This window comes from Antennarius striatus, chromosome 12, assembly GCF_040054535.1.
Source record: "Antennarius striatus isolate MH-2024 chromosome 12, ASM4005453v1, whole genome shotgun sequence".
In the NCBI taxonomy this organism is placed as follows: Eukaryota; Metazoa; Chordata; class Actinopteri; order Lophiiformes; family Antennariidae; genus Antennarius; species Antennarius striatus.
In genome coordinates, this window is record NC_090787.1 from 12,470,967 (window position 1) to 12,488,724 (window position 17,758).

Sequence of the window (17,758 nt, forward strand, 5' to 3'; positions counted from 1 at the left end):
GTCTCTGTTCCCCTGGGGCCAGTGAGGAAGGCATTCCAGAGCCCAGACCACTGCAGAAACTGAACAAGAGGGAAAGAGTCTCAGTCTTTCATTCAGAAACATCTCGCACTCTCGCTTTGCCTCAAGCGCCTTGGCTTGTTTAAAGCTGCTAATTTGTTCTCATTATCAAATACATATGAATTTGAGTTGAGGATTTCAGAGCTGCAGGAGCAGTTCTTCTTTCTGACAAGCTAAAACTAAAAACATTGTCACAAGATTGTGTCTGTCCTCAGGGCCCACCAGCATTGCATGTGTTTTTGAAACTCGTAAGAGTTCTGGATAGGCGAGGAGTTAATGATATTCAACCGTGAAAAAATAAGTCCTAAGGACTTACGCAGTCTGTTAATATACAATGATATGCAATAATTTCTCACTATGAAATAAATGACAGTGAAAATCAATGTTAATCAAGTAGGAAAAAAAAGCAAAATGTGATTCAGGGAAGTTAACGTGTTTTTCATTATTGCTTATCTCCTGTATCAGTCATCCGTTTTATTCTTTGTCAGGCAGCCTACAATATTTTGAATGTTCCTATGGCTACCACAGACTCAGTGAGAAGGTCTGAAATTAGATTGGCCTCATAGGAAAATATGAGGCCTCCTTAGCAGTTCTGTTTTTATGATTGTTTTGAACCATTTTTGAAGTTGTCTTTATAGCTCTTAAGTTATTTAATGGATTTTAAGACAAACTGATTCTATCTGTGTAATTGACTATCATCACATATGACTGGCACTGAATAACCTCCCCCATGCTTTATTGCTAGTTGTCTGACTCTATTTCCTCTCTGTCGGCTGCTGTTTGTTAACCATGACAGCTTTTGTGAGTATGTCACCCTGATCTCGGAAATAGACAGGGAATCAACATTGGCACCCAGGCTTGTGGGAGAGTCCCCCCCCCTTTGGTGGATTGCTCAATGGTCATTGTGTTTCGTGTTGCTGCTGAAAAAGTCTGCATTAATTATGTATATAGCTTTTCTTCTTCTTCTTTCCCATCCACCAAGAAGGTTATATTTTCACCCGCATATGTTTGTTTACTGGATTTTCAATTGGATTACACAATAATTACTGAACAGATTTCCATGACACTGGGAGGGTGTGACTTGGGGCAGAACAGACCTCCATTTGTTTTGGTGCAGATCTGGATAAATTTTACTAATTTACATTACTTTCACCTGAACATGTCAACATGAAGGAAACCAATGTTTTGTTTTTTTGTTTTTTAGTAAGTACAGTTTTAATTCATTCACGAGGGAATAATAAGAAATTAGTGTATTGTTATCTATCCATATTTGGAAATGGTCCAGATCCAAGTAAAAATCTAGATCTACCAGACTGAAATAGTTGGCTGTTGCAAAATAATAGAATTGTGAATTTTTGTGTGTGTCTACAGTAAATGTCTATCAGTTGTTCAGGCAAAGACTGTCAAGTACCTGCGACTTTGAAGTTCCTTTGAGTTGTTTTAACTCAATTAAAATACAGTATACATATTTAGTTAATTTTCAGCATATTATGACTTGCATATCTCTTAACAGTGATGTAATGAGAAAAATAATTTCATGCAAATACGTGTCAAGCACAGGACAACTAGCAATTTCCACTATGTGAAACCTGATTTTTTTCAGAATACAGTGGTACCTCTACTTACGAAATTAATTGGTTCATGAAGAAATTTCGTAAGTAGAAAATTTCGTAAGTAGAGATGCGTTTTCCATGCAAATGCGCTAATCCACTTTATGCCCCAAAAAATGTTTTTTCAAGCATAAAAATGCATCAAAACATGTAACAAATACGTGTTAAAATTAGATTATTACACAATAAATGAGAGTTGTGTAAAAGACAAAAAACAGAGTAAAGAATAAAAACACTATGGTCATTTACCTTTTAACTGCTGTCCTCATTGTTTTTTACACTCTTTGGTTCATGCGCTCTTCCCCCACCATGCCAAACAGTGCATTCCAGTCCTCCTTTTGAACATCTCCAACCACCCACAAGATGCCTTAAACTCCTTAAACTTCCTTTTGTTTTAATAACGTGGCGATTGTAGATTCATTACGGCCATATTCTTTGGCGAGATCAACCAAAGGCATCCCTTTTTCATGCTTTTCTATTATCCCTTTGTTTGTACCGACAAAAAACTCTTTTCTTCATCTTTTCTTTTCCTGTTTTCTCCGTCACTTCCTTTGGGTCCATAGTAAATACTCTAAAAGTTCATATATTTACGTAAAACTATCAGGACACTTCATGGATCAAGGGCTGAATGATGATGACGCTGCATAGAGACCTATCTAGCTACACACAGAGGTCCGTCTTAGCCAATGGGATGCCAGGAAATAGCCAATGGCAGAGCAGCTATAAGAATGTTGCGTTTGGGGACCTTGGGAGCTGCCAGTATCAGCCCATACTGTATTTTTACCTTTCGTAACTAGAAATTTCCTTCGTAACTAGAGGCAATATTTTCCTGTTTAGGCATTTCAATTTCTCTTGACAGGGATTAAATGCAGGTCGTTATTCATTTTTGGTAACAAAATTTATAGTTTTTTTTGCGCTATGTTGAGGTTGTAAATTCATAAAAGATATCAAAGGTTATGACATTTTCTGGACAGTTCAGGCCTGTATTGGACAGTGTAGAGGGGTCTGTGTCTGAGGGGGATTGCATTCCCTCTCAAGGAGTGGCAGACCACATTCCACTGCACAGATTTACTTAAGAGGCAAACAACACCAGATGTAAACCCATGAAAAACCTGTCAGCATATGAACTGTGCCTGTCAGGCTAGCTGGGAGGATAAGTTATTTTGTTCATAAATGACAATGGACTGGGTTTTTTTTAATCAACTGTGGTTATTTTTACATGATGAAGATGGTCAGTTTGCTACAGAGCCGAAAGAAAGGCTGCACAGATCAACTGTTTCCTTCATAATAGAATTAAAACAAGAAAAATACAAGAAAATACTATTTGGATACAGAGGATAGAGTCAGCAGCATTCATCCTATTAATATAATATTTCCATTTTAATTTCTAATGCAGAGGTTCCATCTTTCTGACATTGCTGCAATCGTAGGAGATGGGACATTGATTGGAATTATAATTAGTGATTAATCGTACTTAAAAATTTATTTAAATCAATGTCTTGAAATAATAATGTACCATTTCATGTGCTGGGTATGTCCTTATGTGCTCTACTCCTTCACTTTGAAGACGAGGAAAGAGCATGGAAGAAACTGTAATCATTTTTACATCATCTTGGGGCAGCTCTGTATAATTAGAAGGGGTTGATTTTCCTGACCACAGCAGGGGCTGAAATTGCAGGCCTTGCCCCAACCAGGATTTAGTAAAGTAACTGAAATAGCACTGGCAAGTTCTGTCCTTGTGTCCCTCTGCGTTATAAAGTGTCGGTCAGATGGGAGAGCAGTTACCGTGACACAGTGCAGTCTATTCACCACCACTTGGATGACCAGCTTTTATGCAGTGCCTCTTGTTTTCCAAACCAACTACCAAAATTACAACTTTCTCATGATCTCTTTAGCATACTGTACAACTGAACCCTATATCTACCACAAAGTGCTATGATTGCAGCAAGTGAAAACACAACTGGCAGCTGCTTTTTCAATATATCCAATATAGCAATGTCTTCCAGGTACATCTAGGCATCAGTGCATGAAATAATCAGAGGCAAAGATAAGAAATTACATGTCTCACACAGGCAGTTGTTGATCTTGATTAATGATAGAACACTTCTGCTGCCACTGTTTTCTTAAAATGTCCGCTGTAGCTAGAGAGTTGATAACAGATACAGACACTTTTCTTGTGTTAAACATCAGTGTATAACTGCCTGCCAAAAATAGAATAAAATACATACAATACTCCAGTGAGAAAATATTATAAAAAATACTATCAAATACTATAAAATTTTCAGTACTGTATCAGAGATGAGAGTTTTGGATAAATCATAGGAATTATCAGGAAGGATGCTACTAACATTTTCAAAGCATGGATCAGAACTACCTGTGTGATCTATTTGTTGTAAGGAAGAACACATTATTAGTATTATTCGATGTTTTTTCTTCTTGTGTAGCCTTTTTGACGTCTCTCAGTGAAAAATACAGGCTTGAAATTTAATATTTGTTATGGAATGTGTCAAATTTACCAAACTCACCACTTCACAAATTGTCCCACATTTGGCAGGAGTCAGGTAAAAATTTCAATTCATGGTTAACACTGCCTGCCACAAACTGACGCCAAAACACAGTGTTAATATGAATATAGCAGCTGAAATGCTCTGAAAATTCTTGTCCTATATTTCATGTTGAATACTTGCTGCAAAGGCAACCTGTCTTGGTTTCCCTGTACTTCCCCTAGAACTCTTTAAAGTGTTAATATTAATGTGAATGTAGTGGGTCATACTGGAGTCACTTACTGCAGGTTACGACTTTTGCTGAATGACCTTTGAGCCATTTACAGGTTCTTACTCTGAAGGTAGATGTGTCATGCAACCTTTTTTTATTCCTCTCTCTGAAATCCCTCTTGAATTTCAAAAGTAGGACAAAACAGCTTTGTGTCACATGTGGAAGAGCAGTCGTGGAAAAAATGACATTCTTCTGTTTCCAATTAGACCAGTATCACAACAACACTTGTTTCTGTGAAGAGTGAAGCAGATGCTGACAGTGTCTCTGGCCTCTGGTGGATGAGTCTTTTTCAAATCTCTGACTGCAGATTGGTGTTGGTGCTAATCTGCTGTCTTGGAAGTCTTGTGAGGCAGTCAGTCACAGTCTTGAAAAACAGAACGAAGGCTCATTGCCATTACTGTGGTTCACCACATCTGCAGTTCTGATTTAGCTGGGTTTGTTGACGTATGGTTTGTATAACTACTTAGGTATTACATGCTTACTGATGTTGATAATTCGTGCATTTAAATTTGTGGCTATGATGAGTGGGCAACTTTGATGCCACACAATAGATTACTTTACCATAGATGGCTCTTAATTTAAAATGGTTTTTCCAGGCAAAATGGGATCTCATAAAAACAAAACATGTTTTTTCTCATTCAGGGCATGACGGTTGCAGTGTCTGAGAGGTGAGACAGAAAAAAACATTGGGAATATCTAGATCACATTTAAGGTTGACTAGATGATGTAAAATGTAGGTGTCTATTTTGTGCTAATGATTACAGTACATGCAGGAATCTGGTCAATGTGCTGTCTGCCATTGTAATTACAATCGCAAGGTATAATATTTTTTGGAAATAAATTCTTACCTTTATTTCTTAAAGACAACATGAAATATAGATGTCTTGAATGCTCCTGAATGTGTCTTAAGGTCTGTGTTATGTTTCGTCAACAACAGTAGGAAGTTTTGTGAACACCAGCTTTATCGGGATATTCTCGCTCGAGAGGTGAAAAAAATATTTTCCAACTTTGAGATTTTAGCCTTCCGGCCATTTCCTTGTCAGCTTAGCTGGTTATTGCCACTGGTAACAGCTATGAATGAAGTATTGTTACACATTCAGTATATGATCTGTCTTCGCTGACAGAGGAAAATGGGGAACATTTATTTATAAAATCTTGTGAGTTGCCAGCTTCAGTGCTTTTAGAATCCAATGTTATCTTACCTCAGTGGTCAGTGACACAGCTTTATTTACTCCCATTTACTATATGTCCTTCTCATGTGGCCTAGTGGCATGAGAAATACTCATGAGCCCATGACCCTGGGTTTAAATACACATCATGTAGCCCTGTTTATCTAAGGATCCAGGTCTCTTCCCAACTCTTCATTTTTGTCTGTGTCCCTAGCAACCTGTGATGAGAATCATGGCTGACATTTTTTTCTAACATGCAATTCTGTATTTATCACAGTGATATCAAGACAATTAGATGCCTTTTTGTTATTTTATTGACTGTAACTTCACTGACTATGTATAACTTACTCTCTTGAATGAGGTCTTGTTAACAAAGCCATTCTGCAAGATGTGGGTGGTCAAAATGCTTCTGATAGAATGCTTTCTACTCAAAATCAGCAAAGGTCTCTCAAATGCAAAGCGATCTGAAGTCTTCTAATCATATGTCAGTCAGCCAGCTAATGTGGGACGCATATGCATACGGAGAACAATCTGAGCTCATGTTTGGTCACTGTAAGGCATCAACCTTTGTAGGATGCACAAAACTCAGCAAAGTGGAGAGAAATGATGACAGCAAATTTTCCTTTAGGGGGAATCAGAGGCTCCAGGTGGATGTTGGAATGTAGGTGGGGTTGGCCAAATACTGTAGCACAGGCAGCAGTAGACGAAGCAGTGTTTGGAGACCTGGAAGAAATTGTTGCAATGAAAAACCCCCCAAAACAAAACGGTTTACTAATAGGTCAAATAAACTACTAATCCAGCATAATCCACACTGTGTAAGAAGATTTATATGCAACCCAGTTTCACCTGCCTTTGTACCATTGTTATGCAACAGTTAACTGAATAGCTTTGGAAAATTATTTTTCATTCACTCACTCACTCACTCACTCATTTTCCCATCCGCTTCATCCACTGGCGCGGGTCAAGAAAAATTATTATTAGTAGTATTATTATCATTATTATTATTATTATTATTATTATTTCAAAAAGTCCATAAACCTGAATGGTGACTGTCAGTGGCTGGTAGATGTGAATTTGGGCATGAATGACTGTTGTAGACCAGGAAGTAATAGCATAGCTTTTTGTAAAACATTTAACTGTCATTGTTTTTTTTTAACAGGTGATGTCCACAGCCACAGTGCCCATAGAAGATCACCTCCTGAGGGAAACTCCCATCTCCAGGGGCCTGGCGGCGGTCACACTAATGTGTCCGATGATGTTTTCAGATTAAGCCTCAGCAAGGGAGTGTCCATGTCTCTTCCTTCCTCACCTCTCCTCCCACGACAGTCTTACATGATGCCCTTACGCTCAAGCAAGAGATCACCAGGTATTATTTGTCTGTGTCTTTGAGATTTTCTTTTGCTTCCTGTAGTTTTACTATTGTTTAAAATACACTCAGACAAAGGACTTCTGTATCGTACACACTACATGATTTACCAAGACAAAATGTAAATATACTGTAACTAACTGGCTTGTATGAATGACTTGTACACTAATTTTGTCACATAAATGGAGCTTTATTTTTTCCTTTGAGCTTAATTTAAAAAGTGATTCACCTGTCAACAGGTTATTTCTCCTGGAAAACACATTTTCTCAATTTTTAATGTTGTAGCTTTCTTACTTGGTCCACAATGTAGCAGGTCAAACTATTCAGATTAATTATCATATCAAAGACACCAGTATGAAGTAGTCATGACAGTTGACCTTTCTGGATTCTGGCAGGTAATTCTGGCCAAAGAGAATTATTTTGTTCATTCAGCTCTTGTCATCATCCTTTTTTTACTTTCTTGTACTTCCTGGATGACATTCAGTACGCACAGAAATATCTCTGCATGAGTTTTAAACTAGTTTAACACACAATAATAAACAAATTATTTTCATGCAAAGAATAAACATATACCCTATGTGCCACAAGGCTGACATGACTATTCAAATTGTGCAGTTAAGGCCCAGTTGTGCTCTATTGTCAAGATGAATGTGGACACAAACAGAGTCCTCCATACTTATGTCTTGATAAATCTGTCCATATTGTGATAATGTGTCAGTCAATATTTACAGGTAGTATCTCTCGCCAGAGTTCATTTTACCTCAAGAAAGTAGTGCATCCCTGGGATGCGCTTCAACAAAAATTTGTGCATCCCAACATGACGTTTATGCATCCCAAAAGAAATAACAATCTACAGTAGAAGGGTAGAAGGGTATGTAGGGATTGAGTTTTGCCAACAGTACAATATAAAAACTAAACAAACTGTTAATTTTAACAATTTTATTAACAACGTCATAACTATTTTATTAAAAAGAAAAAGAAGTGAAATTACATATTATTTTTATCAAAATGTTACAGCCTGAAAATCATTCTTAAAAAAAGTTTAAGAAATAAGGAATAATGTAATAGTTTTTTTCCCTTTTGCTTTTCACTCAAAAGTTTCCTTTCCTTTAATTCATATATTGTACTGTGGACACTGCACCAAGCTAACAGAGCCTTCTCTACACACATTTTTGTAAACTGCATTTTGTCTTGGGTGCTGACATTTAGCCATGCCTTACCCATGGAAACAATCACGTTCATTGCGGTACAAATGTTCGGATTTTTGCTGGTTTCACTTGGCTTCTTCTGCATCTTCTTCCATACTGTCCACAGTAATATCTGTCTCTTTCTTTTCATTAACTTTTGATTGATTTTTTTTCGAGAAAGCACTCTTTGTCACTTGGGTTTTCTCTAAATTTTGCATCTTTTTAGGAGTCATGGTGATAATGTGACACCAACTCTTCGCTCTCTCACTGCAGCATGGAAAAAGAGCAGATGTCATGTTGCCGTTTGGTCGATTTTATTCATTCATTCATTGTCACAAATGCTTCATAAGCCGTCACAGGGAGCTGGAGCCTATCCCAGTTGACTGAGGCCCCGTCCTCACGATGACAGATTTTTTTAAAAACGCAACTTTTTAAAAATGCATCGAAAACGATTCACGTCCACACGACAGCGTTTTAAAAAAAATCTCCGTCCGCACGTAAACGCACCAGTGCGTTTTCGAAGACGGCTATAAGCATGCCAAACCATGTGGTGGCACTATTGAGTCAAATTTTATCCAATAGGAATCCTCCGTGTTTTGTTGTCACATCACACGGGCCCATAAATATGACGTCACAGCGGTTTTCGTCGCAGGCAAGACGTCAGCGTTTTAAAAAACTCCCGGGGATACGCCGTCCACAGGACAACGCAGACAGAGCGTTTTTTTAAAAATCCATCTCGGCCAGCGTTTTTGAAAAGTTGCATTTTCGTTCCGGATATCTGCGTTGTCGTGTGGATGGAAGGCGTAAACGCAACAAAAAAAGTTGCGTTTTTAAAAAATCCGTTATCATATGGACGGGGCCTGAGGGTGTGAGGCAGCGGAAACTCTGTGCGCGACGCCAGCCTACCGCGGAGCCACACAGAGACACAGACAAACACACATACACTCATAACTAAGGTCAGTTTGTGACCAACCGAACAATTAACCTGAAGTGCATGTTTTTGGAGGTGGAAGGAAGCCGGAGAAGCCGGAGAGAACCAACGCAGACAGGGGGAGAACATGCAAACTCCGCACAGACTGGGACACAAACCTGGAACAGCCTGGCTGTGCGGCGACAACGCTACCCACTGCGCCACCGTGCCGCCCCTGATCGATTTTAACACAGCTGAATCACGTGGATGAGTCTCGTGACGAGAAACTCGCTCAAGATCAAAACACAATGACGATTTCCGGGTTTATGTGGAGAATTGGATAAATTGGGGATTTTTTTGCTGAATGGATGTACTTTTTCCCAATATTATATCGCTGAGAAATGTAGCATTGATTTTTTTTCTTTGTAAGTATTTAAAGCTTGCGTCCCAGGGACGCACATTGTCTGATGATCGTGCATCCCAAACGTGCGCCCAAACGAGAACACTGTCTCACATCTCCTAAAACAGTGGTAGTGAGGAGATATCTTTCAAAATGTATAGTACCGTATGTATAGTATTCCAATCCATGATTGTTCTAGAAGTGACAGGTTAATCGCATAGTATATTCTAGTGAACACTTTGATGCCATGCTATTTTTCATACCACCAAAGTTATTAAAATGAATGAATCTTTACGACACCTCTCCATTACTCCTCTTCTGCATGTCAAACTTTGCGTGCAATGGGATCTCACCTTTCTTAGTGATCTTTCACACATGCAGTCAAAGTGAAAGGGGCTTCATGAGAAACTTCATCACCAATCAGATGCAGTGCAAGGCTATAGCAATAAAATGGAGTATAAGGTATTAGCTTGCCCTCGAGATCACCTGTTGTGGATGGAGAAGTTTTAACGTGACTATCGGCATGACTATCGGCACATGACTATCGGCATGTTGTGTTTATGCTTTGGTAATGGCCTTGTGTTTATGCTGGATCTAATTGTCATTCCTCCCAGACTCCCTCTAACCACCATGTTTAATAACGTGACTATCGGCAGCTGTGGGGTGCTTCAAAGAAGGGGATACCTTTGTAACTGAACTTGTTTCAACCTGATGCTCTGTATGCTGGCAAAAAGTAAAGACATCGTTTAAGTTGTCAGTGTGGCCCACTCACATGTGGTACTCATCTGTGGGCTTCCTAGTCTTTGTTTGGAGTGTTTCCTGCTTTGATCTGGAACTGATGGGAAGGAGTGTGTGTGTGTGTGTGTGCCTGTTTTAATCCCAAGTACAAACTTGTTTGTGTAAGCACACATCTGTATCAGAAATTATTTTGCTGTTCAAATCCAGTTTTAGGTTTTTAGTTTTAGATGTGTTTCAAAATTGAAGGATATATTGTAATTTCAGGTACAGATTAAGACAGGATTGTGTTGGCTTTTACGTTTTACCTGATTTTCTATGCTTCCCTCCTTAGTAAATAATTTAAATTTTAACATAATAATGAACTTGTGTGCCTGAAATTGTAATGTATTATGCAAATATTCAGCAGAAAGCTGGATGCATAGTTGCAAATAAGTCCCTAGAATGTAATACAATTTTCATATTTTATTTATTTTAAAAAAACAACCAAAACAAAGACTGGTTCAGTAGAGCCAAGTCGAGTTTAATTTGCTCACCTCCCATTGAAGTTAAAATGAATGATCAAACAACGTATGTGACACAGGATGTGTAATGACCACTTTAAACCCATCAAACGAGTGCCGATGAAAATGTACATTTGCAGACATAAAAGGAGGGAGAGAGAGAAGATGAGTGATGATGGGTTTGTGAAGGTGAAACGAGCCCTGGGGACAGGGGAGGGGAACGCTCATTAAAGCCATATTCCCAGTTGCCATGCTCGGAGGTATAGAAAAAGTGGTTAAAAATGTTCTGATAAGTTAGGGTGTTGAGGACAACCAGGAAGGGTATCTTGGGGGAGGGTTTGTGGACTCTCTTTAGTCCTCCTCACAGGTAACTGTGAAACTCCGTGGGGGGAGAGTTGACACTTCCAGTTAATAAACACATACTGCAGGAAATGTCTCAGCTCGGCGATGAAAACAGCATGGCTTATAATGCTGAATTTTGTCTTCTTGCTGAGCTAAAGAAACAGCATGATACATTCATTTTAAGACCTATTCCTGATGAAGTGAACATCTTCCATTACAAACTGATAATGCGCATTTATCCTGGCCTTCACGACTGTTCCTTTCAAACCAAATTAATGATGTCTAAATAGATCCATAGATTTATACTTTATTAATCCAAAAAGAAATTACGTAATCCTCTAATGCGTTTTGTCCTTATCCATATGGACATTATGAACATAGAAGGTAGCTTAGGTTCTTTGGATAAAGAGTATCATATAAAAATGTTTAAGGCATTGCCTCCTAATTAGGAGAATTTAAGACTTGCCGGCAGATTGCTGCATCCTGCTGCATCATGCAGCCCAATGCTGTACACCCTTGCATCCATGACTGCGCCCCGATTAGCAGCGGCAACTTCTTTGTCAAATTTGCTGACGACATAACTGTGGTGGGGCTGATTGCAAATAATGATGAGTCCTGCCTACAGGGAGGAGGTCCTGACCTCACCACCTGGTCCTCCCTCAACAACCTAGCAATGAACTTCTTGAAAATCAAGGAGATGGTGCTGGACTTCAGTGGGAAACGAGAGTCTCCCCCACCGCTTCTAATTCGGGGGGACATGGTGGAATGGGTCAGCCATTTCAAGTTCCTGGGAACGCACATCTCAGAGGACCTCACAGGGGGCACCAACATTAATGCACTTGTGAAAAAGGCGCAACAGCACCTCCACTTTCTAAGGTCCCTGAGAAGAGTAAATGTGTTCCAGGACCTGCTGCTGTGCTACTACACATATTCTCTTGAGAGCATCCTCACCAACAATATGCTGGTGGGGTTTAAGAGCTGCTCCCAGGCTGATGGGAAGGCTCTGGAAATCGTCAGGAAGTCAACACAGAAAGTCGTACGTGTACAGTTATCCTCTCTGTTGGACATCTGTAACACCAGATGTCTGCATAGGACTACAAGCATCACCAGTGACAGTACACACCTTAGTCTTTGTCTAAGAATTTTGTTGTACACTTCTTGTGTATGACGACAATCTATTCTTTTCTGTTCTAGTAGTGGGAACCCTATTCTATTCTATATAGAACGACTGATTAAATAGAAAATAATTTACATATTTTAAGAAGTAAAATTCCACTTTGTCAATTTATAAAGAAATGTTTAAGCCTTCGGTTTGATTAAAAACAATCAAAACACTAGAAACTTTAAACTTTAGAGTTTTTTGTCAACTAGTCCTATTGACTATTTAAGTTATTACCATCTTCATTTTCCCATTTATACAGTACATTCCTCAGTGCATTCTTTGACACATCCATTATTTCTCATTTTCATCCAGCTGTCACCAACGTCTTTGAGATGGTTTCACAGATTCAGAAAATATTTTGTGGCTTGGCTTCATTTCCACACACATTGGAAAATCCATAGCAGTTTGGAAGGCCCCTATTTAGAGGCTGTTCTCTCCTTGAAAGCTTCACAGGGAGCAACAGAGAAGCATTGACTTAATTAAGAGTGTGACGGATGCCTTAGCCACAGAATCCTGGTGGTGATGAGTGCCACCGCTTTGATCCACTAATCCCAGATCTTAACCATGAAACACAGCACCCTGACATGTGTTGGGCAGCACCTCGAGTTTATACTCTTTATATTTTACAGGCACCCTTGAGGCCAGGGGTGGGACATCTACTGCAGCAGTGCTGACTGTATGAACCCATCTCCAACCAGAACATTTCACAGATCAGGAATTTAGAAACTTAATTTCTGATTTTCAGGGGGTAGGTTATGGTTTTTTAATGGGAGGTATCAGGTGGTTTTTTTGTTTGTTTTTTTTAAATTTTCCTTGTACTCTTTCCTTGTATTCTTCTTTCTACTCCTCTTGCTTGTTCTCCTGGGTATCTCCACAGTGACCTCCTCTGGCTGTTGCAGGTAACTGTGCCAATGTGGGATTAAAGGCACCTGTCGACCTTAAAGCTTGAACTGTTTGGTAAATTGGTGTTGCTGCTTATGCATCTGTTAATTGAGGATTGTTTTCAGAGGTGTTGTACATGTGTATACATAAGATGGTGACCTTTCTGTTTAACTTTAAAAAACTGGTAGCCCCATACTTTGCTTCCATGTCTGCATACAAGGGACAATTGAACAACAATTGATATAAAGTTATTGCTGCAAAGGGCAGTGCATCATTTTAACTGGTTTATATGCACGGAGACCATAGGACCAGTCCTCTCTGGAAAGGTATTGAGTATCTTAAAGTGAATTCAGTCGGTTTTTCCTTTGAGGTGGCACAGAAGCTGATTAATTCACTGATATGAACCCTGTTGTTCATTGTGCATCTGTTCTGAGACTAAGCATACAGTTGTTTTTTAAATTATATTTTTTAGTGCTATATCCATGTTTTTTGAGGTTCAGACGCTGAAAGTCTTGCAGTTAGTTTCCAAGCCAACAACGTAAAAAAACGATCAAAGAATTTGTTGTCACACTTGAGGATTTACGTCACTAAGCCTTACAATTTTAGAGACGTCGTTATCAGTTTTAGAAAATGTGAAGTGTGCTCCTTAAACTGAACCTATCAAACAAAGTTATTTCTCAAATTTACATTTAACGTCATCATTATTTTTAAATAAACCCTATTCTCCACTTTAGTGTTTATTATTCTTGCCAAATTAATTATTGATTGAAAATATGTCATGTTATTTTATAATATCTTGTATTTTACAGGCTGTCCATCAGCCAGCTATCTACATTGTCTTCTTCAGTGCTAAATGAGTGTCATTTATTTTGTACCTCCGTCAAGAGGGCAGGAGCGCTTTTCAGAAGTAGCTGTAGCTCATTTCAGGTGAACTCTTTCCCAAATTCAACTTAGTGGTTTTGACATTAACCAGGCAGTCCTGAGGGAATATTGATGCCACTCTGAGAGCTCAGCCTGTAAAAGATCTTGCCATGCTGCAAGAACCCTTTCAAAGTTTCCTCTGATGAGCACCCTTTGAGAAGCTCTCTCTAGCTCACTCCACTGCACTTCACTACACTCCAGATTTAGCTCCTTATCACAATCCCCTTTTTCATCTGCAGTGGAATCCCAATTCACCTGCTGCCTAAGAGACCAAATACACTGTCAGTCAGTAGATCCTGGATGCTTATATGACATTGCAGTGCTTCATACTTAATTGTTACTGCTTTAGGTAAAATAAAAAATGTATGGTTTCTTTACACTGCTTATGCAGTTTTTTGAAAATGAATGGCTATGTCTGCAGTGGAGACTAATACATAATTCATACAAACAGCATGTATGAAATTAAGCGTGGCTATTAATGCAGTGCAGTCAACATACTGTTTAAAAAATGTGAAGAGTCACCCATTGTGTCACAAAGCAGTGCAGGAGTTAAATTTGCCAGGAGAGCACAGTGGCACTATGAATAGGGAATACGTTTCAAATGTTCATTTGTATTGAAGTTCACAAGGCATCATGTCTGTTTTTCAGCCACAAAGGCACTGATCGTATGTCAGACCATGACTGCAGCACAGAGAATAATCCACCCACCTTTTTTTTGGTCAGAATTCATTATTTTACACTTACACATAAAGAGAGCTGTTGTGGGATTTCTTTTATTCACTTAGCTGCACAAAGAGGCCACAATGTCTTATTGAAATCTTGAAATGTGAAGAAGTCAGAGTCCGCCTTGAAGAATGTGGGGAAATCTTTGATCATTTCCTATCTATCAACAATCCTCCCTTTCACTGGCTTCAAATGGACTAGTGGATGATGGTGAGTAAAGAGTCATCTGAAATCACAGTCCATGTGGCCACCTCAAATATGGCTTTTATTTCTTTTTTTCATCCTTAATCCATGTCCTCATCTACCTTCTGCTTACTTGATATTCTTGTTACATGTTTAAAATTATAGAAGAATCAATTTTATTGATCAACCATTGGGGAAATTTTTCTTCCACTCTAGTAGTTAGGTTGTTATTTATCACACACACACAGGTGTGTGCGTGCGTGCATGTGTACAGGCCCATAACACACACAAACAAGGGGCCTGAAAGCATGCAAATAATGAGCACGTTGCTCATCGTTGTGCCAAATGTATAACTTGTTGGGGGGCAGTGCCTTGCTTAAGGGCACCTTGACAGTGCTAAGGAGGTGAACTGGCACCTCTCCACTGCCAGTTCACACTCCAAACGTTTTGATCCACATGGGCCTTACAATGGCCACTATCGAGTCCCCGGCCCAAGACCCAGCAGACTGAGCTACTACTATGATTCATCATTCATTCATTCATTCATTCATTTTCTGCCACTTCAACTGCCCTAGTGGGTCACGGGGAGCTGAAGCTTATCACAGCCGGCATAGGGCGTGAGGCGGGGGACACTCCGGGCACGACGCCAGTGCACCGCGGAGTGTGCTTTTGGAGATGGGCTTCCTCCCACCTCCAAAAGCATGCGCTTCAGGTTGATTGGCCGGTCCCAAATTGTCCATAGGAGTGAGTGTGTGTGTGCGTGGTTGCCTATGATTTACTTTACCATAACAGACATTAACTTTTCTATAAATGCCATCTTTTTTGTAATGCACCCCTATTTGACATTTTTCTTAATGCTCACTCCTGTTTGAGCTGATATAGGTTGCAGGATATTTGCTTCAAACAGTATAACTCTAATCAAAACAACATAATCAGTAATGGTTTCAGCAGTACATTTGAGTAAATTTCCTGTATTAATATTGAGAATCCCGTTCACCAAAAATCCCATACACCAGTTGGGCATATTGCACAACAGAATGGTAAATTTCATCATAGCTTTTACTACAGCGCAGCTTAAATATATAAAAGATGAACTCAGAAAATGGGAGCCTTCTTGTTCTTCTGTTATTATTTGGTTTGGTGTCAGAATACATCTGAGCCAGTAGTCATGCAGGTCCTTTTTGAGTACTGAATATTATACTGAGACATTTCTCTCACATTCTTCCTGAACTAGTAGTATATTCACAATACTGAACCTTAATGCCTTTAATTGTGTTTGGTAAAATGTGTAGATGATGTTTATAGTTGGGTAATAATTATTTGAAAAAGATTCTGAACAGGGTCACACTCATTTACATGAAAGTAAAAGAATATTAAACATCTGCTTCTGTCTCTCATTGTCCTTCAAGGGTCATATTTCTGACACTTCCATTTCTGAGACCTTTTCATGGCTGTTATAAACTACAATGGCTCATCCATCAGTGCTTACATCTAAAAGGGCAAAGCAGTAATGACACCCTGTTAAATCTCGAGATTAGATTTTCAATGGAAAGAAACCCGTGCATGCTTTGTCTGTCATGTGCTAGGGCTCATATATAGGTATTTTGATGGAGGATCTTTTACCTCTACATTCAGCCATCTGATGTGTCCTAAAAATGCCCTTGAAAAGCAGTCATATGTTTGTTGTTTCACATGATAGTGTTCCTCTCGGCACTTTGTGTAAACCCAATAATAAGCATATGGCTTTAATTACGCCAGCCATGCCCCCAGTTGTTTTTTCCCTATGAAATACACTCAACGGAACATGTTTGGTAGTTAGAATTTGGTCCAAGATATTTACCTGAACTAAGTGTGTTTCTCACACAGCCCTCTCTTTTTCTGTAGCCCCTCTTTAATTGGAGCAGTGTGACTCCTGGTTAATAGGCTTCGCCTGACCGTCCAAATGAATGCAGGTTTTCATGACACACTGTTTGGCTTTGTCTGCCAAGTAGCGTGGTTGACCTGGTGTGCTTCCAGAAATTCTTCACTGGATCAATCCCCCTGAGGCTTAGACGATCATCTACCATATTGGAAATAAACTATAAGATTGTAGTGCTTTGAAAGATACCGCCATTACTCTTCCTCCTCTACATAGAGAAATCACTGCTTGCTACTGCTGTGAGGGACAACCATTTATGACCTAGAGCTTTTAGTATGGGTTCTTCGGGTGGTTGTATATCACAGCTTATTCTAACAAGCAAGAAAATACCGTTTGTGCTTCAGGTGAAGCTCTGCTCAGGCATCACATCCTTCCTCACTTTGCATTTTAAGTTGTATATCCATAGATGGCACTGTGCATCAAGCTGACCGAGTCTCATGCTTGGTTTGTTTCAGTGATACTTTCACAAAATTTCCTCTCAAATGGACCTGCCAAACACACATGCATGCACACACACACACACGCATGCACACACACACACACACACACACACACACACACACACACACACACACACACACACACACACACACACACACACACACACACACACTCACCTTCAATATTAGTATCTTTTGTGGTTGATGCTTTCTTTGGCAGGTGGGACTAGCTCTAGGCTGTAAGAATAGGGATTTGCTATCCCTGATCTCTCAGAGGTCTATATGTTGTGACGGAGGTTACATATACTGTACACTTATCTGATTAAGAGAAGGAGGAGGTTTAGATTGGGTTATATTAGTTCAGGGTTGGTGTAGCATTAAAGTAGTACAAGGAGAGACAGGCTGGTGCTGTTTTCCATGGATTTACTGTTGCTTGGGAGAGCTTTGCTTCTTGGCTCAGTATTTAGTCTAGTGT

General features: G+C 39.4%; 1 protein-coding gene across 2 annotated transcripts in view; it reads left to right on the top strand.

Annotated features, from left to right (window-relative positions):
- Window positions 1-17,758, top strand: part of tanc1b (tetratricopeptide repeat, ankyrin repeat and coiled-coil containing 1b) — a 100,801-nt gene that overhangs the window by 24,066 nt on the left and 58,977 nt on the right. For both annotated transcript variants that reach the window (XM_068328437.1, XM_068328439.1), the window contains exon 3: window positions 6,771-6,977. In XM_068328437.1, the coding sequence (XP_068184538.1) occupies window positions 6,771-6,977 (207 nt within the window). The remainder of the gene's footprint in view (window positions 1-6,770; window positions 6,978-17,758) is intronic.